The sequence below is a fragment of the Trachinotus anak genome, unplaced genomic scaffold (assembly GCF_046630095.1).
Source record: "Trachinotus anak isolate AG129_WGS33_773 ecotype Australia unplaced genomic scaffold, CSIRO_AGI_Tana_v1 ptg000005l, whole genome shotgun sequence".
NCBI classification, from domain to species: domain Eukaryota; kingdom Metazoa; phylum Chordata; class Actinopteri; order Carangiformes; family Carangidae; genus Trachinotus; species Trachinotus anak.
In genome coordinates, this window is record NW_027273856.1 from 8,682,501 (window position 1) to 8,704,064 (window position 21,564).

Consider the following 21,564-nt stretch of genomic DNA (forward strand, 5'->3'; position numbering starts at 1 on the left):
TAATGAGTTTTTATGACGCAGCACAAACCAAAGGAAACATTAAAGTATTACCTGTCACTTCGCTATTTTAAAGCTCCACTATTCAACATGTCTTGATCAAATTCCTACATGTGATGTGAAAGCAGCCACTTGTGGTGATAAACCCACATGAGATGATCACAGCTCTGTGGTTCAGAGCCCTTTAGCCTCTTTTAGCTCTCTGTTTTTGTTTAATGATGCACAAATTATTTCCTCATCAACTAAAAACAACAGCTGTGGCTGTTTTTAGCTGAAAAGCCCTGGTGGACCCACTGTTCACCACACACTCAGCACCAAACAGCACAAAGTTAGCAACTAGCAAGCTAACACAGGATTAGCATTTAGCAGCTGAAGAGCCAGATATTCACTCTGGATCTGGTGGAGACCGAAGGTTGGACTTGTATTTATCAGGTGGACACAGACATGACTCAAAATGTTACTCCGTGTCTGCTGGTTGTGTATTTACTAGCCTGTTATGTTGTTAGCTTGTTGTGAAATATTGCTGCCCCCAAGTGGCTAAAGAATGCATCTTTATCTGCACCAGAAAGACGGCTATGACCTGTACAGCCATGATATCAGCAACACGTTTTTAAAATGTCCTGGTGGTTGTAACAGCTCTCTGTACCGTCTCTGTTCAGTTCTTTGAAGGGAAGGAGCTGCGTCTCAAACAGGAGTACTTTGTCGTAGCCGCAACTCTTCAAGACATCATCCGTCGATTCAAAGCCTCCAAGTTTGGCTCCACAGAGTTTGTGCGGTTGGATCTTTCCACACTGCCAGACAAGGTCAGATCCATCATCCCATCATATCATATTAAATCATGTTTTCTTACAAATGACAGTACATCAGTATACCAGCCAATCTTTCTATTGTCCTTATTTCTTAGCTTCTGAGACACTGACAACAGATTTCAATGAAGTTTTGTTCAGTTCTTGGTGATGATCAGATTTAGATGACAGCTGTTAAACTATTAAATGTCGGCCATGTTTGGTAATGTGTGAGTCTGGTCTATAGGTGGCCATCCAGCTGAACGACACCCACCCTGCTCTGGCCATCCCTGAGCTGATGAGGATCCTGGTGGACGTTGAGAAGCTCACTTGGGAGAAGGTAGATGGATTTCAGCAGCAGTCACACACAGACAGTGTTTGTCAGATCATCTAACAGCTTTACACAGTGGCTGGTCAGGAGGGTGGAGGTGTGAAAGTAGGCGGGGTTGGGACTTTGGTCAGCAGTTAATACCATTGAGGACCGACTGTCCTCAAAGGTATTGTGAACCTATGACACTATGACTGTTGTGGTGTTGGACTCGGGCCACACAAGAAGTTCAGCTACTGCATGTGAACTGGATTGTTCTGTGGTTGGTTGTGTAGCATCTCCACCTCTCTGCAGCAGCAGCACGTCAAACCACAGCAGAGTGACACGTCACACCCTGTGACAGGAAGTGAGCAGCTGAACTCACTCTTATAATCATCTTCTCTAAGAGCTACAGAAAAATTAAAACTATGGTCCACAGATTTTTATAAGTCAGACAACACTGTCATTTTCTACACAAAGTAAATTTTATTTGTCGTTTGTCAAAAAAAAACTAAATATACATATTTTAACTTTGTTGCCTTTTCCAGCTGTTTCCTGTTGTGGTGAGTCTGAGATACATGTGTGTATCAGAGGGTGGAAACCTGAGCCAGGTCAGACCAGGTTCAGACAAAACTTAAGAAATGATGTTTGGGTTCGGTCACGTCGATGTTTTTTCAGTCACAAGATGCCAACATGTGTGATCAGGGTAAACTGACGTGACACTAACTGCGTTCAGGTTCATGTCTGGCTCTGTTACTGCTCTCTCAGACTCTAGTGTGTTTGTGTGATGATGTCAGGTGTCTCTAACCCACCTGTCTGACCTGTCCCCCCTTCTGTCTGCAGTCCTGGGACATCGTGGTTCGTACCTGTGCCTACACCAACCACACCGTCCTACCTGAGGCCCTGGAGCGCTGGCCCGTCGACCTCTTCCATAACCTCCTGCCTCGACACCTGGAGATCATCTATGAGATCAACCGAAGGCACCTGGAGGTATGGGGGTGGTATCAGTCGCTGACATCCTTAAATCTCTCATGTACTGAAAGAAATATGAAATTAAAGTCGGTGTGTTTCTGATAAGACCTCAGTAGAAACTGCAGAACCTAGACTGAGACTGAATGAATGTATAACCCTTTTTTTTTTTTTTAGGGGTTTGTTCTCAGTTACATCACAAAGAGTTCTGTGAGTGACTCATGTCTCCTCTCTCCACCCATCCAGCGCATCACTAAGCTTTACCCTGGCGACATGGACCGCCTGCGCCGGATGTCGCTGATTGAGGAAGGGGACGTGAAGAAAATCAACATGGCTCACCTGTGCATTGTGGGATCTCATGCTGTCAACGGAGTGGCTCGTATCCACTCTGAAATCATCAAAGACACAGTGTAGGAAAACGTTGTCTCCTCCTCAGCCTGAAGTTTTGATGTTGTAAGGTTTTTTGTTAAATTTTTTTTTATTTTTATTTTTTCCCTCCTATGCTTCGCCAGGTTCAAGGATTTCTATGAGGTCGACCCTCAGAAGTTTCAAAACAAGACCAACGGCATCACACCCCGGCGCTGGCTGGTCATGTGCAACCCTGGTCTGGCTGAGGTCATTGCTGAGGTGTGTTTGTTCTTGTTCATACAGAGTCGTGAAGTGAGAGGTGTTAGTTTGGTCATTCAGAGTCCTGACATTGTGAGGTGACTGTCCAAAGATTAGACGGCATGAAACTCAGTATAAAAGATAAGGTTACATAAAGATGTAAAGAAAAGTCAACTACAACTCCCTGGGGGCATTTTGATGAGAAACATCCAATTACAGAGGTTAAAGATGAATCAACTGACTGTGTCCACTGTGTAAATGTGCACCTGTTTGCTAACACATTAACCATAACAACTTTATAAAGTGATAATGTATCAATGTTGTGTTTACTTGTCCCTCTGCCCCTAAGTGGACGAACAAATCGATTAATGCAGGTTTAATATATCATCGTGTGTGTCACTAACACTGAGCAGAAGTTAAAGTTCACACACGCCTCTCAGATTCCGGATCAGTTTTTGAATTAGCTTGAATCGTCCTAAAAGTGTGGCTGATTCATGGGTATTGTAGTGTTTACAGCCAAACTCACAGAACAGAATAATTAAAACTGGGTGTTACAACCCTGCAGATGTGGAAGCTACACTTATCAAGGCAACTGAAAATTAAAGATAAGAAATGATAGAGTCTCTGGTCAGTAACTAAAACTACAGAAGAAGAACTCATTAGAGTTGGGGGATGCAGCTTCACTGGCCTGTTTTTCTTGCAGAGGATTGGTGAGGACTACATCCGCGACCTGGACCAGCTGAAGAAGCTTCTGGACTTTGTGGATGACGACGCCTTCATCCGAGATGTCGCCAAAGTCAAACAGGTGAGAGCTTACAGGAAGACAACAGGTTATGATGTCATTTTCTGGTTGTTTCTAATCTGCTCTGCTTGGATTCAACTTTAAGGAGAACAAGATGAAGTTTGCCGCCTACCTGGAAGAGCACTACAAGGTGAAGATCAACCCCAACTCCATGTTCGACATCCAGGTGAAGAGGATCCACGAGTACAAGAGGCAGCTGCTCAACTGCCTCCATATCATCACACTGTACAACCGTGAGTTTCTTCTTCTGCTGACAGCTTCTCAGGAAACACAAAATGTATGGATTCAAACGGTAATCTCTTCTTTTGTTTCTTTAAAGGCATCAAGAAGGAGCCCAACAAGTCCTGGACCCCCAGGACCGTCATGATTGGAGGAAAGGTGAGCAGTGTTCTCTATAGTTTGCCAGAGTCCCTGCAAACCAAAACCAGAACCTGTACTGATCAGCTGAATCTGGTCACCTGCACTGTAGAGACACAGGAGGATGGATGAACTGTGGTTTTAAGGGGACTACATTTTAGAATGTAAATAAAGATGGACGTAGCCCCTGTGACATCACCCACAGGTTTCTGAAGTTCAGAGTGAGCTGCTCCGCCGTCGCCATCTTGGCAGTGCCTGACTCCACCCCTAACTCCCAGATAATCCAAAAATGGTCAAAGGGGTGGAGCGTGTGTGTAACTTCCTCATTGTTATGTTAGTGAATTAACAAGAAGTCAAATTATATGTCTGCTATTTACATGAAAGAGGAACCAACACTGGAGCTCAGCTGACCTCTAACAGACAGCTAGCATCTAGCTAACTGTGACAGCACTCACCTGTCACTCAAAGAGGCCACGCCCTCGATTCTCTAGAACTTCAGTCCTTAATAAAATGTAAATAGGTGAGTTCTATAAAATTCAGCCGTACAGGTGTCATGAAGGAGGAAATTAGCTCTAGAGACCAGAACAGTTTTTGTACCAGGCTGTAAACATGTTTATTTCTGCTGTAAAGTTGGACTTTTTAACATGGGAGTCTATGGGGACTGACTCACTGTTGGAGCCAGACTCTAGTGGTCACTAGAGGAACTGCAGCTTTTAGCTTCATGTTTTCAGTTGATGCTTTGTTTTGACAAAAACAAACCGTAATTCTTCCATTTTTGTTTGTCTATTCATTACTAACACCTGTAAAGCTCAGTTATTAACACGTGTGTTGTTTTTGTAAGTGTATTTTTAAACTTAGAACAAACTGTTTCCAGTCTTTATGCTAAGCTAAGCTAAGCTAATTGTTGTGCAGAAAGAAAGCAACTAAACATCTTTACCCAAAATGTTGACCTTTTCCCTTTCCAAATAAAAACTTTAATTTTTAATAATGTAAATTCAACACTAAAGAGTCTGATTCTACCCAGATTAACCTGATTTAACAGATTTTTTTCTTCTCACATTCATAAAACCTTTTGTGTGAATAAGCTGTACTTGGGCCTTTCAGTTTGTCTTTAGTGTTACTGAATGTGATGGTCCATGTTTCCAGGCAGCTCCAGGTTACCACACTGCCAAGATGATCATCAAGCTGATCACATCAATCGGAGACATTGTCAATAATGACCCGGTGGTAGGGGACCGTCTGAAGGTCATCTTCCTGGAGAACTATCGGGTCACTCTGGCTGAGAAAGGTAACAGATGCTGTTAATCTTATTCAGAGGCTGTTTATATGATTTGTAGTTTTTAAACTCTTACCAAACATCAGATTTGATTTTCATAGTGAATGATTCAGCTCACTGTCTTGGAGCTGGGTCAGATTAGTGATGAACCCTCGTAAGTATCTTTGTAACCCCCCCCCATGCAGCCATCCCTGCAGCCGACCTGTCGGAGCAGATCTCCACAGCAGGCACTGAGGCCTCTGGCACCGGGAACATGAAGTTCATGCTGAACGGGGCCCTTACCATCGGCACCATGGATGGAGCCAACGTGGAGATGGCAGAGGAGGCAGGAGAGGAGAACCTCTTCATCTTCGGCATGAGGGTGCCCGACGTCGAGGCTCTGGACAAGAAGGGGTGAGTCTCATGACGATGTAAGAGGACTGATTTTAAACATGACAGACTGTGTATATGAACGAGTGTTGAACAGTTGGACTGTAATAGCTTAAATTTGCTAACATTAGCCACCATTAGCTACTGGTCATAATAGAACAGATGAGGCTGCAAGTAAACCTCTGAGTTTATTGTATTGGAGGAGTCTGAGCTGTATCACTGGTGACTTTAACTTTTCATTTGTTAAGAGGAGAATTATGTGGAGAGGTTGACCATATTTTCAAATACCCCAAACTGGGACTGTTAAGTGTACCACACGTTCACGTGCGTCCTCATGTACACGCTTATGCAGGCACTATTGGTGTTTTCATCAGGATGGGGGACACTTATTTCAGATCTTAGAAGACCTACTGAGAGAGTATTTCAACACCATGGACGCTTTGAACGCACCATTTTTGTCCTGGAGTGTTTTAGAAAAGGCCGTCTGTCTCCTCAGCATGACAGCTAATTGTTAGCATAAAGAAAGCGCCGCCAGCCTCAGAGGCCATGATGCTAGCAGCAGCCTTGAAAATGGCACACTGATTGACACACATACAGACCAATCAGTGTTGAATTCAGACACATTGTTTATGTCCTTATGTTGGGTTAGGTAATAATGAGAGAGACAGAACATGGTAAACATCTATGTAAGCTCTGAAAACAAGTACAATTCTGATTATTATTTTAATTGTGGTGAAAACTGTGACAGTTTAGTGTTTTAAAGATATTTGTCAGGGCTCGGGACCCAACTTGAAAACAATCCCAGACAATCCAGGAAGTCCAGTCACCATACTATAAACACAAAGGACAAAAGTGGAAGCTGCTAGCCTTGTGCTGTCAACTTTCCAACACCCAAGCTGTTCTACACAGACGTTTTAAAAGAAATACAGTGAGACATTGTAGTTTTAAAGTCACAGTAACGTTAATAATCCTGTGGTTGTCTGTACTTACACTGTTAAATGTACATTTAGCTTGTTAGCTATCGAGATACACTTTTTACTTGCTAGCTAAGCTGGCAGCATCCTCCTTCAGTCTCCATGTTAGAGTTGTGCTCCCTGACATGAACCGGCCACACAATGACAAACTATTGGGTTTTGTCAGGTCACATTTGAGCCATTGTGTCGCGTGGGTCAGATTTGTGTTTGGTTATTTTCAAATATGATTGTATAGGTCATTTCTCTCTCTCTCTCTCTGACTGTGTCAGTGGGAAGAGTGAAAAGCTGCACACACTCAGTAACACAATCCCTAACCCAATGTTTGATAAATGTCTCCAGCTATGATGCTGTGTCGTACTACAACCGTATCCCAGAGCTGAAGCAGGCGATGGACCAGATTTCAGGAGGCTTCTTCAACCCCAGCCAGCCCGACCTCTTCAAAGACCTCGTCAATATGCTGATGCACCATGACAGGTAGGAGACGCTCTGATGCTGATGCTGACACATACCCAGGGTCAAATGAATGTGAATGAACCCACTCTGAATTAGACTTTGACTTCTTTGATTATGTGATTTATGTATGTATTGCTGATTTTAACTCCAAGGAATAAAGTGTTGTAGTGAAGACAAGGAAACACCAGACATGTAAACAATACATCACCACAAGTTTAATAAAAATAACATCAGAAGTATAAGTACAACAAAAACAAAATGGCTGTAGTAAAACAGGTAATTTATAATTCCTGTATAAATTAGTGACGATTTTAAAAGCTTCTCTCATTGTAATAACTGACTGTGTTCCTGTGTTCGTGTAAAATTAGGAGCTTCTGGAAACATTATTTACTCCACATTGTTGATAACCGTGATATTAAAAATGAAATATGGATATTGTGTTAATAATACACATGATAATTTGGTGATGACGGATGTTTTTCTTTGTGGATCTTTTGATCATCAGTTCATCTTGTTGCCGTTTCACTGTCCATAATTGTTCTTTTTGTAGACTTGGACCTTACTGTAATGAAATGGAAGGGGCCCTAAACTAGACCCCTGTGGGACCCCATGTGTAATATCTCTAGATTCTGATAGAATCAAATGACTTTACTTCCTGTAATGGAGGCAGTAAACCAGTTTACAGCAGAATGATCAAACCCTGTGTATCAAACACAAGAAAAACCTTTGATGTTTTTGAACCTAATTCTGGCCATTAATTCAACATCTGATCTACAGTTTCAATAAAAGAGGAATAACTCACCTTTTTCAGATCACATGTGAATTTACCTGTTGACCAAGTGAATAACTTCACTGACACTGTCTCTCAGAAATCTGACTGGAGTAAGATCCAAACCAGTTACTTTGTCAGTGGATAAACACTTTGATAACCTGACACTGAGGCATAATCATCATAGAAATCATAATAAAAGTATAAATTAATCTTTCTGAAATAAAACTCTTGTTGTCAAATCTCTGAAGAATCATCTCGACTGTGTCTGTGCTGCAGGTTCAAGGTGTTTGCAGACTATGAAGATTACATCAAATGCCAGGAGAAGGTCAGCGCGCTCTACAAGGTCAGTGTGTCTGCCAGCACAGCCTGACGATCAGCTGTTAGGTCAATAGGTCATGGTCATGACTGCAGCCTCTCAGCTTCCTGTTCATACAGTACGTGTGCAGTCCTGTCAGTTGTCTGTTGTACCAGCCCCGGTTCTAGACTGCTTTGATTGGGGGGCATTTAAAGTACTGCCTGACTTCCAGACATGTAACTGGGGTACACTTTGTTTGGGTGTGGGTGTGGGTGTGGGTGTGGGTGTGGGTGTGAGTGTGTGTCGGTTATTGTATTATGTAGGCTACATTTGGCAATATACAATTAATTAAAGAATAGATTGTACCATGTCTGCAACTGGGCCGCTGTGACTTGACCGAAGCGATCTGCTTAGTAATAAGCATATTATTTGATGTAGATCACTATACTATATGGTTCTATACTGTACTCTGTACTGTATTATACTAAACATGATACTATTGTAGTACTTTACTGTTTAGCCATACAAATCATACCTGGTCAACTGTTTGACATGGGTTTTACATTACAACACTATTATGTTACCAGCTAACTAACAGCTGGTGAATGAAGTTAGCCTTAGCAAAAGTTAATTGATAATTTAATCATTTAATTTAACGCTGATTTATCTACTATAAATAAATACATAAATAAAAATACTGTACTATTAGGGTCTGTACTTAATTATACTAATATATACCCCCACGTCCTCCCCCCTCTGGTTATAACAGGACCCCAAAGAGTGGACCAAGATGGTGATTCATAACATCGCCGGCTGTGGTAAATTCTCCAGCGACCGCACCATTTCCCAGTATGCCAGGGAGATCTGGGGCATGGAGCCCAGTCTGGAGAAGATCGCTGCTCCCGATGATCCTCGTTAAACCACATCTGCCTCCTCCGCCTCTCTGCAGCCGCCACGTGGTCCGGCCGCCAGAGAATCCACCCTGTAGCTTTCTCACTGTGCACTGTGGCATTTCTTTACTATACTGATCCCACATATCCTCTATGACTTCCACTTCATCTGACAGTAACACGTACTGAAATGGGCTTAACCTGAATCTGTATTTGTTTTCCCTTTGTGCACCAGCAATGCATATTCTCACTGTTGAGTGAAAACCTTGTATCTCCATGTCAGCCTTTCAGCTGAAGACTCCCATGATTCCAAGCTGCTGAACTTTTATCATAGTGCTCCCCTTATTTTCCAAAATTTCCTCACCACTGATGTTTGAAAATCCAAGGTCAAACATCAACCAACTGTGGAGTCAAAATGTTTGCGTGTCATATCAGGGTCTGTAACTGGACCTGGACTTCCACACTCTGGTTCTCACACAGCAGTGATTCTGTCAACATTCCCCTTCTACTTCCGAGCCACGACGGCTACTCAAACCCAGCAGAGATGCCGATAAACCTCAGAACTGTGTTGGTTCCGGACCAGCCCGTGTCTTCCATGAGAGAGAAGCTGCACTGTGACTGGCCGGTGTTGGGAGGAGGCCACGTCTCCATACTCACAGCAGATTAATGTTCATATCGATGTGTCACTGCGCTGTCTGTGTTTGTTTCCTGCTGTTTGCTGAATGTATTTGTGTTATCAGTGGTGGTCAGGTGAGCCCTGTATCCGTTTACCTGTGACCTCCTCAGCATGTTTGTGTCTGTCTCATCTGTCCCTGTGTTAGAAAATAACAGAGCCTCTTCTGCCTAAAACCTAAGTGACTGAATTTATCTCTGGAGGGTGTGTGTCCTCTGTAGTGTAGCTGTGTGCGTTTAACATAGGATGAGTCTGTGAAACTGTGGATATCAGACTGATTGTTGTACTGCAGCAGCATCCTGTGAGGAAGAGCTGTCCGCTACACTGGAGCTAACTGTCAGAGCTTCTCTTCTTCTATAGTCAATAAATGACTGAAAACAGTTTTTGTGTCTCTGTTCACATCTGCACCTGCACCCACAGAAAAGAGCAGAGAGGACCTGGATCAGTTTGATCTGTTTTCAGACCAGGTAAGAGAGGAGCTGCTCTAACCCTGCTGCCTGTGGGAGCAGCTGTGTGTGAATTCAGTCTTTGCTTGGTTTGAACGTAATGTGGGAGTTGTGTGATAAAGTCCCACAGCTGGATCAGGTTGTCTTTCAGAGCCACATCCAGGTGGAGTTTAGATCAAAGTCTTATAAAGATGCAAACACACAAACCTCAGAATAACAGCATCTCTTTAAGGTTAAGGACCGAGGATCAGAGACCATGTGGGTTTACACATACCTGACTGTGGTGATTTTGTTTTTAGGAGACTGAGAAAGCTTAATTTTCCAGAGCATGATATCCAGGAATGTAATCTCTTTATTTTCATAAACTTCTAACCATCTCTCTTCCATGGACGGCAGCCGAGACATTCAGACTGAACCATGAAGCAACGAGCTGAGAGCAGTGGAGGAGCAACACAAACGTTACAGAAAATTTAACCTGAATTTCCTTCCACTGAGGGCCACCAGAGGGGGCCAAAGCTCCTGGAGTAAAGACAGGCTTTAAATGACTTTGATTGTTTACTGTATAAATAAATGTAAGAGAAATTTATTTGATATTTATTATTCATTCATAACTACAGTCAGATTCATTCTCTGCAGAATTAAATTCAAATGAGAACAGTGGTAACATTGTGTTATTATTGCATTATGCTATGGAATCGTTTAATTATTCAGAGATGAACTCACTGGCTTCAGAGTCAGATTTCATATCTGTTCCTAAACTCCAGTGTGAGCAGATGAGAGAAGCCTGAGCTGATGTGAAATGATAAATAACTGCAGCATCTGGGCCTGAAGACGGGGCTGGATTTTCATTCTTCCATTTTCTGTACATTATGTGTAAAATTCTGCTGCCTTTAAGTTCCCATCACACACAGCACAGAGTGCTCCCGTCCCGACCCACCGTCCTCTGCTGTCACTTAGCTTGTGGTAACTTAACTAAACACAAATTTAAAATTTGCGCAACGTGGGCACAATATTACCTGATTTAAAACCTCAAGATGAGGCATCAGTGCAGCAGCACCCTCTAATCACCTGTATCATATTCATATGGGGGGGGGGTGATAATATAGAGCATCATTCACTGTCTCGGAAGTACACAGCAGGTATTTGGTTCCATCAGAACTGGACATTAAAATACTCCATCGATGAGAAAATAAAATTAAGATGATCTGAAACTGTACCTTTTCTTTACATTAATGAACAAATAAATACACTGTGTGTGAACATCCTGTAATCTGTCTCAGTTCACTTGAGGCCCTGCACTTGGCCTTAAACCTGCTCCTCTTGCCCCGCCCACATCCTCATGATTGATAGCTGTCTGTCACAACCTGTCCCCTCCTATCTATCATATTAAAGTCCTGTTCCCCCCTTTGTGGTCTCTGTTTCCTCCGCCTGATCCCCCAGACCCTCACACACTGGGATGGACTCCACTACCTACGGTAAGACTCCTTCATCTGAATCTGTTCACTGGGGTTAATCAACACTGGGATTATTGACAATTGACTGATTGTTCTTTAATTGATACTGAAACTGACTGAAGGTTTAACAGATGTTATAGTAAAACTTTACAAGTAATATATAAACCTTTAAAATTATAAATTATTTATAACTATAATTTAATCCATAACACACTATCATGTATTTAAAAGGACATTTTAAAGTGTTTATTAATGTGTTTATCAATTAGATGTGAGTTTTAAAACACTTCAGATTGTCATTCATTACACTGTACTGTATTTATGAACTGTATATCACAACACTTAGTTTTAAATGTCATCATTTATCAGCAAGATTCAGGACTTAAGACACTTTATTTCTCATTGTTGTCTACGACACAATTATGATTGGTGCCCTCTAGAAACCAACAATGATTAAAATAAAATGAAAAATAAAAAGATAAAGTAAAATAAGAAATATAGAATGAAATAAAATAAAAATACTAGATGACAAAATAAATTAAAATTGAGATTAAGAGTTGAGACAAGAAGCAGCAGCACAAAAGATAAATAACCAGATAATGAGTTGAAATGTTGGGGTAGTGATAGTTTAGTCTGAATAGTTAAACATATAAACATAGAACAACTGTTTTTTTTTTTAAAAGACTATAATGCAGTTGTAAGCAGATTTAAGGGTTTATTCATATATTTGTCAACACCTGTAACTAATGTATTATTATTACATGTATTATTATCTATATATATATATAACAATAATCAGTATACCTTATATAATTATAATATCATAAACTGAGTACTAATCATTTGTACTGTAAACAGCTGCTGTTTTATAAATCCAGTCAGACTGAATGTGCTTCTATGTGACTTAAATGTATTATGTGACTCATAATGACTCATAAACTGCGTATGTCATCATAACGAGTTTATGTACAGTCAATACATTAAAATATTTCAGGGAAAACTCATGAACTATTCAAATGTGTGCATATTTTATAAAAACTTTATAAAAAATCAGATGGTTTTGAGGAGACAGTTCAACATAAAAGGCACAAACAGAGGAGTCAATCATCACAATAGTCAACAATCCTTCATATTTCATATATTTACAACTGTGTTACATTGTTTTGTTAATTACTGACCATATATTAATAGCCAACATCAGACACACTTCACCTACAGCTGTTGACAAATTAATAAACATAAAAAATTATTTTATCTCTGTCAACAGCTTCATCACAGTCTTAAAAATATGCTCTTTAGTTTATGATGTGAAAATGAAAAGAGCCGTCACATAAAGGTCTTGATATTTGATGTGTCCCAGAGCTGGACTCCCTGGATGTCCCTCCTCTCACCCCCACCAGTAAGGAAGTCCTCAGCCAGGCAGTGAAGGCCAGTTTTGCTGGTTTCACCCAGGAGAGAATCAACCGTCACTTTCCACAGGGTACGGATTGTTTCAGGAGCTGGAGCTTCTGTTAGAGGAGGTGAAGAGGCTGGGGAGCAGTGCTTTATGTAGATGCATGTATTTATGTCTGTACCCAGATCCCACCCTGTGGTCTGAGTGGGAGGTGAACCACTGGCTGGACTGGTGCCAGGCTGAGTTCAGCCTCCACTGCCTGGGCTCGGACCTGAGAGGCCTGCAGGGCAGCGAGCTATGTGGCCTGGACCGAGATGCTTTCCTGGGCCTGATGTCGGACTGCACCGCAGGGGAGATCCTGTGGGAACATCTGGAGACCATGAGGAGAGGTAAACACATCTGTCAACCGAAACTCACATTCTTATTAAAATATTGTCTTTTAATTATTCTGTTTATTAAAGCACAGTCACAGTTTCAACACGACTTTTAGTTTGTGAAAGCGTAATTGAGGCACTTGTAGTTTTCTTAAAATACATACATCTAATTTTAAAATCTCCATATTCAAGGAGGTGAAGTTAAAGTAATATTAAACTTTGACAATAATAATCACAAGACGTTAAACAACAGAAGGATCTTTCTGAACCTTGCAGTTATGACTCCACACAGGGCTGCAGATGTCTGATACTGATATACTGATATTTTTCAAGTATCAATTTCAAAAAATACATTGTAATATCTCTAGAGTTTTAAATCTACACATTTCAATTTCTGTGAATTATCACAAACAGAAATTTTTTAACCAATCTAGTTTATCTTTGCTGATGTGCCTGACAACGTGCACGACATTGAATTTTTATGAATCTGTCATTTGTTTTGCGGGTGTATGACACTCAAAGGTGATTTATACTAAATATTTCAGACCAGGTTCTGATATGTAGACAAATGTTTTTGTTTCATACTGTGTATCATGTATATGTAGATATGTGAAGTAGACATATGAGCACATGAGGACCTACAGGTTCATGAACATATCTTCTTCATTACATAAGTATAAATCCCTCTTTGTTTAAGTCAATGATCATAGAAAAATAACACAATAATAACACGATAATAACACAATGTTATCGATATTGTGATTTGAATTGAACTCTGCAGAGAATGAATCTGACTGCAGTTCTTCATTACCAACCTGCACGGCTCCATCTTACTGCCAGCTTCAGTTCAAAGGTGAGTAATAATGTGTCTTCTATATCCTTTCATAATTGTAATTATCTTTATTATCACTATTATGTTTAATTACCACGTTGTAACTTGTTATAAGGTTATTAAGACTCAGAATCAGAGAAATGTCTTTGCTATAGTTGCTAATGAAATGCAAATGTGTGAGGTAGAACGTATGAACAAAACTGATGTGATTCACAGTATGTAATGTGCAAAGCTAAACTGAATGAACAGTGTAAGAGTACATTACCAGTGGTACAGCACTGATGGAGACGGGCAGAGAGAGAATCCATGATTCCTTTATCTTCATTGACTCAGAGAACTTCTCAGACTGTGTCCAGCATTCCGACAGACACAGTTACCATGTTCAGTATCATCCCACGGAGAGGACGGAGCTCCACAGTCTGGAGCCTGTGACTGTGCAGCATCACGACTACTACCTGATCAAAACAGAGGATCCCAGCAGGAACATGGGCTCTCCTGCTCTGTGTCAGGAAGCAGGAGGAAATGGAGGTAAAAGGACCATATTCAAAACCGATTATTATATTATTATTATTATATTTTGTCAGACATTGTCACCATGATAGAGTCACAAGAGTAAAAGATACAGTCATCAAACTTCACAGGTGGGTGTGGTCTGACCCATGACTACTGAGAACTGATGTAATAATGTAGTAATACCCACTGAGTACTTGTAATAACGTAGTAATACCTGAGTTCTCACAGGTCCGACCATCAACATGTTGATGGCTCCATTGATGGTCTCTAGTTTTTTATATGTGACACAAATGAAATGACAGAATAATTACTGTGAAGGCTGGAGACATGTTTTAATGTTACCTGAATGTGTAAGCTGGTTCACCAACATTACAAAAAAAATTATTCATTTACTCATTTACCTTTGGAGAGATCTGACCATGTTTCATTTAATCAGGTTTGAGATTTCTGATGAGTGGAATTTAATTTATGATTCTCAGAACAAAATTACATGTGGAAATTAACAGCAGAATATCTCTGTTATTATCTTATTATTATCTGTAATTCAAAGTCCTTGTTCTCATCAGTTTTCATGATCTACCAAAGAAATAGTAAGTGACTAGTACTGATGAACCCAAGATTATAATAAAACCCAGATTCTCCAGCAGTTCTCCTCAACTCTACTGAGTTTTTTTAGCCTCTTTTAGTTCATTGTTCATTGTTTTGGTTTACTTCAGCCAGGCACATTCAGAGCAGCTGGTTATTCAGCAACTGAAGAGCCAGATATTTCCCTTAGGAGCTGGAGGAGACCAAACACAGAGATAGAAAAGAAAAATATTTGACCTACATTTGTCAGGTGGAGACAAACATGAAATGTGAAACACTATGTTGCTCTGTGTCTGCTGGATTTGCAACAAAATGTACCAAACCACCATGGTTTGTTCACCAGCGAGAGCCCCCTGTTCTTACACAGCTGCTTTACTCCTCTGTACCTGTAGAGACGGACTCAGAGGTAGAGGTTGCTCACAGTGACGACTCTGACAACATGGGCTCTCTATCGTGGACTGCTCCACTCCAGGATTTAGACCCAGTCCTGGAAGAGACCATGTCTGAAGACGCTTTTGTTTTACCTCAGCCACACATGAGCTTCAAAGAATACGTAGGCAACAAAACAAATCTGGGCAGAGCTGTGATACCAGCAGCCATCCTCGCTGGTTACACTGGTGAGTGCTGGTGAAAGGAGATAATCGATAAGGTTTTTAAACTCTATATAGATTGATGTCAGTAGTGGATCTATCCAGCAGGTGTTGATGCTGATTGTTTCAACAGGAAGTGGTCCCATTCAGCTGTGGCAGTTTCTCCTGGAGCTTCTGACAGACCGCAGCTGTCAGTCATGTATAAGCTGGACAGGAGATGGGTGGGAGTTCAAACTCACAGACCCTGATGAGGTACACAACACCTGTGGGTTCGAAGGAGTGAGTCCTAAAACCCAGAAATGAATTAACATTTCAGCACTTCCTGTTCCCTCGTCCTGAAGTCTCTGGGTTTCTGCTTGATGACTGAAATCAGCTCTGTGTTAACAGCAGCTCAAGACATTTGCAGGTTTGATTCTCTGACAAAATCTGTCAGTAAATCCCTCAGTCCTGATTCTTGAAGCTTCTCTGTCTGTTAAAAAAAGACGACAGAGGTTGTTGGGACGTTAAACGTCATCAGTCCAACATGAAACCGATCTCCTCACCAGTCCACCTTTACAGCCTCGCTGTGTTTCTACAAACTGTCACTAACTCTGTCAGAGGAAAGGCTTCTGTAGAAGAGCTCAGAGCTAAATCAGACTACAGGTTGAAGTTAGTCAGGTAAAGATTGATATCAGGTTTAGATAAATCCAGGATGTGTTTAGCCTAGCTTAGCAAAGTGACTGGAGACAGGGGAAAACTGAGCTCAGTCAGAATTTCCCCCAGGAATCAATAATTAGTCACCTCTGCCCCCCTTACCAGAGCCAGGAGGTGACATGTAGTTATCTTATTAGTATCATGATGAATTACTGATCGTACATACCAGGACCAGGACCAGGTCCAGGACCTGCCTCGTAGCCAGACTACACTTGTTGGGCTGATATTTTACTTCCCAGAGCCTGTGAATATTCTCATTTGTCCAGGTCATAGTATCTCAAAGGAGTTTTAAATCGAAAGCAACTGGACTTGGTTATTTGTCTAGGAAGACGTTTCACCTCTCATCCAAGAGGCTTCATCAGTTCTTTCTTGCACCAGACCAGCACCTGACCAGTCCCAGCCCGGTGCTTTCGATTTAAAACTCCTTTGAGATTTACTTCCCAGAGTGACCAGGGGCAGTTTACTGTTGTCATGATCCCAGGCTTTAAATTTTATACATTTTATAAAACGGTCTCCAATCAAAATACAATATCATGTTTTTAATTTTCCTAATCCAATAAATCAATGACTCTGGTGACTGCTGTTACCACGTAATAATGGTGAAACATTAAAATGTTTACATCCAATATTGTTAATCATCATATCAGTGTCAGATCAGGAAGTAAAGGGTGTACGAGGCCTGTCGCTCTCTTTGGCCCCTGTTTTCACCCCCTGGTGTTAAGATGTAGCTTTGTCTCCAGGTGGCGCTGCTGTGGGGTCGGAGGAAGAACAAACCCAAGATGAACTACGAGAAGCTGAGTCGCGGTCTGCGCTACTACTATGACAAAAACATCATCCGCAAGACAGCCGGCAAACGCTACGTCTACCGTTTTGTCTGCAACCTGCAAGGGCTGCTGGGATATGAGCCCGGAGAGTTGCACGCTATGTTGGACATCAGTGGCAAGAGTCACCAGTGATTCAACAAACATGGACAGAGGAGCAAGGAGACACTTTTTTATATGGGACCCTTCCATTTATTACTCAGTATTTATGAGAAGAGTCCAGCTGAGGCCTGCTGGTGACACACAGTGTGGAGGTGTGTGCACATGTGTGATGACATGTAGCAGTTCCTGTGTCACTGTCAATCAATAAAACTCAGCAAAGTCATGGATGCCACTTATTTCAATACAAATAATATTAATTATAATAATGAAAATAAAAATAAAAAGAAGAACTTTATCTATGTATTTATTTAGGAGCCAACATAAAACAATATAACCACAGAAAGCCAGATAAAAACAGACATACAATACATCTCAATATAAATAAAAACAATTAGAGAGAGTAGATATAGTAAAAAAGCAATAAAAAAACTAGAAAAAAACATTACATCTTGTTTACATGCAAATAATTGGTTGACAACATGTGACTTCAGGTGTCAGCTTCATGTGTTTTTGGCCCTCCTGGCTTTCCATACAATGCATGGATATGTTCTATTGGTAGCAGAAGGTGCACTGATCCAACTGTATAACAGCAGCTAAGCCTTGTAATAGAATGACTTTTTATCAGTTTCCACCATTGTTTTGTTTGTTCAGTTTTTGCTTCTGATGTTAATTTCACTTCTGCACAGTGTGGGGTTCAATCAGGTGATCAGACCAGCATGTTGTTCCAGGTACTGATGACATCAGGCTTGATATTTCCCACCATATATAATATTTTTCATATTTATTTAAATAACAAACAAACAAACAAAAAAAAAAAAAACACTATACGATAATTTTGTATATTGCAATATTTTGCTGTACTGTATCAAGATGTTAAATTTTGATAAAACAGGATTCAGGAATTTTACCATTTCATCATGAATCATTTTACAAATACTTAATTTTATGGCTCCATCATTTCAGACTAGTTTGAAATTTGTTGGTAATTTTAGGAAAAATATACACAATTTTAACAGTTTCTTATTAATCACTTCCAATTACTTGCTAGCATAACTTATACATTCAACATAGTCCAATAATAAATGAATAAACACTGAATATTTGTGAATATTAGCTTACATTGCTTTCATTGCTTTCACTATTTAGCACCAAATTAAACTGAAAAAACCTTTTGGGTAAATGATTTGTAAATGATTTGTTAATGATGGACCTGTAAAATAATGTGTTACCGTCAATTTCCTTCATCATAATGTGGTAATTGGCCATTTGCACCTTGTTGAAACTGAGCCATATTCATTTTTCACTGGACATATGTATATATATATATTTTTTTTCACTGTTATTTTCTGTCTTAACACAACCTGTCCAATCATGGGGACACAGATGGTTTGTTTAAACCACATCACAAGCCAAGAGGTGGACAAACTGCACTCTGAGCTGAGAAACTAACATAAGATGAATCATCTGGTCCTGGTGGGGAACACAAAGATCCAGTCTGAGTGAGTCCCTGCCAGGGGGCGTTTTACCAGAGATCAGCTGCTGCTTGGACTAATGGAAACTAATTGATGTATTCATGCTTGCTCAGCCAACTCTGTCTGAGCCTCTCACTTCACTGCGTGTGTGTAGAAGGTGTGTGGGTGACTGGAATCACCAGCTCCTGCAGAGAAATCAAGCGCTCTAATTTAACATCTCGGACACCGAGGCTTGTTTATTGATTTGTTACCTTCTGATTCGTCCCAGCAGGGGATTCATTTCTGCTCCTGTGGATCTAAACATGGCTCCTCTCAGTCCGACCCTGTGTTGTCTCCATAGCTGGATTATTCTGCTGTAAACACACATGGGTATTTGGTAATCAGGTCAGATCTAAATTAGCCAACAATTTCAGCTGTACTGGGGCTGATGGGGCTGATGCTGTACCAATTAACCTACAGTATATAAGGTAAGGTCATTTAAGGTACAGAGGTATGTGTTTAAAGTGTCAGAAGTAAAAGTACTCATTATGGAGTAAAACCTCCATAGATTATTAAGACTGATGCATCAGTGAGTATTTTACTGTTGTAGCTGGTTGAGAAAGACTAAACCAGTTTAGTCCAGGTGTTTCTGACCCAGGGGTCGGGCCCCTCCACAGGGTCTCCAGACGAATCTGGGGGTCATGAGATGACTAATGAAAGAGGAAAGAAGAATTAAACTAATTTCTACGAGTTTTTTATTATTATTCTGTTTTCAGTTTCTGGATGTTTCTCTAATCTTTGCTTTTAATGTGAAATACTAGATAATCTGACCTCAAACTGTTTTAAATGAAGGTGGAGCCACAGGTAGACGCTGCTTTATTATAAGGAGTCACTAGTCTTGATGGTTGGCAGCCTCTGGGTTAAAATAGTAGGCTGTATATGCTCTCTTTTAATGACTTAGAAGTATAAAACAGAACAAAATGCAGTGGTGACCTGTGAGTATCAGAGCCACCAGGTCGAGGGCAGTGATGGTTAATTCATCTGCCACTCTCTAAACAAACAGGCCGTCTGAGTGAGGCAGCTGACCTTTACTCTGCCCAGAGACAAAAAAAAATCAGAAAAATTAAAATTAGAAGAGAATAATTATTAAAGTTTAAATATAACATTTAAAATGCTGATATGTTTGGTCGTCTCTGATAAAATATAAATACCTAAGTAAAGTACAAGTACCTCAACACTGTACTTAAATACAGATCTTGATTAAATGTACTTAATTCATTTCCAGCACCAGATCCTAGTGTTGACAGAAGTATCCAGGAAACCTCCAGCAGCACTTCACTGGTCCATTTGTGACCTTTGGATATTTCTAAGATTAGATCAGAAATAAATGATGATAAAATGTTGCTTTATTTAACTATCAACAGGCCAGGGAGTAATATGTTTTCTAGCTTCTACTGATCACACACTGTCCTTTATGTGGAGATGTTATTGTTCCAAGACACTACAAGTACATGAAAAACTCTGTGTGTCCTGACACAGATCAGAAAACCTCGGACATAATAAGTGTGAATCTGCTGTGATATAAATTACAAGGTTAATGTTGTATCCTCCAGCCCTGAGAAGAGACGAGCTGAACACACACACACACACACACACACATACACACACACACACACACTCTCCCCTACGTCGGCTCTTCCATTAGCGGGGCCTCGGGAGTGTAAGTGCTGGAAGTAATCCTCACACACTCTGTGTCTGTCTCTGTTCACTGACAGATGAAATAACATCAGCATTCAGCCATTTTCATCATTTTTCACGCTGACACTCTGACATGTTGAAGCCTGAAGGTGTCAACAAAACACATCTTTATCTATGACAGGGATACAGTCAAAGGTTCCGGGGCTGATCTCTGAGTCCAGATCCAGGAGAGCATCTCTGATGAGAGACAGGGCTTCATCTTCATCACAGGACCCAAGCGCCTACACACTAAACTCCATTAACTGATGAAGACTGTGAGATGCAGCTGAAAGCTCCTGAGAAAGGCACACACTCAGCTGCTGCTCTGTCAGATGAAGATGACATAAACTGAGATTCAACTGATCTTTACTGGTTCGACAGATCACAAACCTACAGTATGTTGGACAGAAAATGAACTTTAACAGATGATTAGCAATAAATATGCAATAATGACAAAAATAAAAAATATATATAATTACATTTCGAGTTGACTTGTGTTTTCCTCTGCTGTCAGATGTATAAATACTAAACTCAGGTTGATTATGACTCAGATTGTTATTGTCATACACTAAGTGGATGTGTCATTTTCAGAAAAATGTGTATATATTGTCAGATGGAATTAACCATAAGACATGAAGAGCGTGGCTGCTCAGGAAAAGTACAGTGGTTCTCAAGTCTCCATCTGTGTGAACCTGTCACTGTACTTTCATAGTCTGCCAGAACTCATATTAGAGATATGTCAATGTTTCAGTTTTTCCTTTTTAATGAATTTGCAAACATTTCTAAAATTCTCTTTTCACTTTGATAGATATTCAAAAGCTAAACACATCTACTGTAAACATTAACTAAATAGGTTTAAATAGAAATGATAAATACAGTATTTTAATAGATACAGAATCTACTGCACACACGTGATTTAGTAATATATAAGAATAACATAGAATACAAACAGTATACTATAATCATTTAAAAAATACAGATATAATTCATGATATACAATGTTAATGAAAAAATATTTATTCTATGTAAAAATCAAAGGTCACCAAAT

At 40.4% G+C, this 21,564-nt stretch overlaps 2 protein-coding genes across 2 annotated transcripts in view; both read left to right on the forward strand.

The window, feature by feature from the left end:
* The window catches only part of pygmb (phosphorylase, glycogen, muscle b), a 19,749-nt gene extending 9,843 nt beyond the window's left edge, over positions 1 to 9,906 (forward strand). The window contains exons 8-20 of the mRNA XM_071478229.1: positions 657 to 800; positions 1,030 to 1,122; positions 1,933 to 2,079; positions 2,305 to 2,468; positions 2,571 to 2,685; positions 3,368 to 3,469; positions 3,552 to 3,699; positions 3,786 to 3,844; positions 4,970 to 5,111; positions 5,285 to 5,492; positions 6,782 to 6,916; positions 7,944 to 8,010; positions 8,732 to 9,906. Coding sequence (XP_071334330.1) covers positions 657 to 800; positions 1,030 to 1,122; positions 1,933 to 2,079; positions 2,305 to 2,468; positions 2,571 to 2,685; positions 3,368 to 3,469; positions 3,552 to 3,699; positions 3,786 to 3,844; positions 4,970 to 5,111; positions 5,285 to 5,492; positions 6,782 to 6,916; positions 7,944 to 8,010; positions 8,732 to 8,881 — 1,674 coding nt within the window. The 3' untranslated portion in view covers positions 8,882 to 9,906. The remainder of the gene's footprint in view (positions 1 to 656; positions 801 to 1,029; positions 1,123 to 1,932; positions 2,080 to 2,304; positions 2,469 to 2,570; positions 2,686 to 3,367; positions 3,470 to 3,551; positions 3,700 to 3,785; positions 3,845 to 4,969; positions 5,112 to 5,284; positions 5,493 to 6,781; positions 6,917 to 7,943; positions 8,011 to 8,731) is intronic.
* A 1,521-nt stretch (positions 9,907 to 11,427) lies between these two features.
* LOC139622221 (protein C-ets-1-like) lies at positions 11,428 to 19,942 on the forward strand. The gene is given in 8 exon segments (XM_071479450.1): positions 11,428 to 11,446; positions 12,786 to 12,943; positions 12,946 to 13,207; positions 13,974 to 14,045; positions 14,301 to 14,552; positions 15,515 to 15,739; positions 15,846 to 15,964; positions 17,146 to 19,942. Coding segments are annotated over 8 exon segments (1,323 nt in total). The 3' UTR covers positions 17,362 to 19,942.
* Positions 19,943 to 21,564: the final 1,622 nt, after the last annotated feature.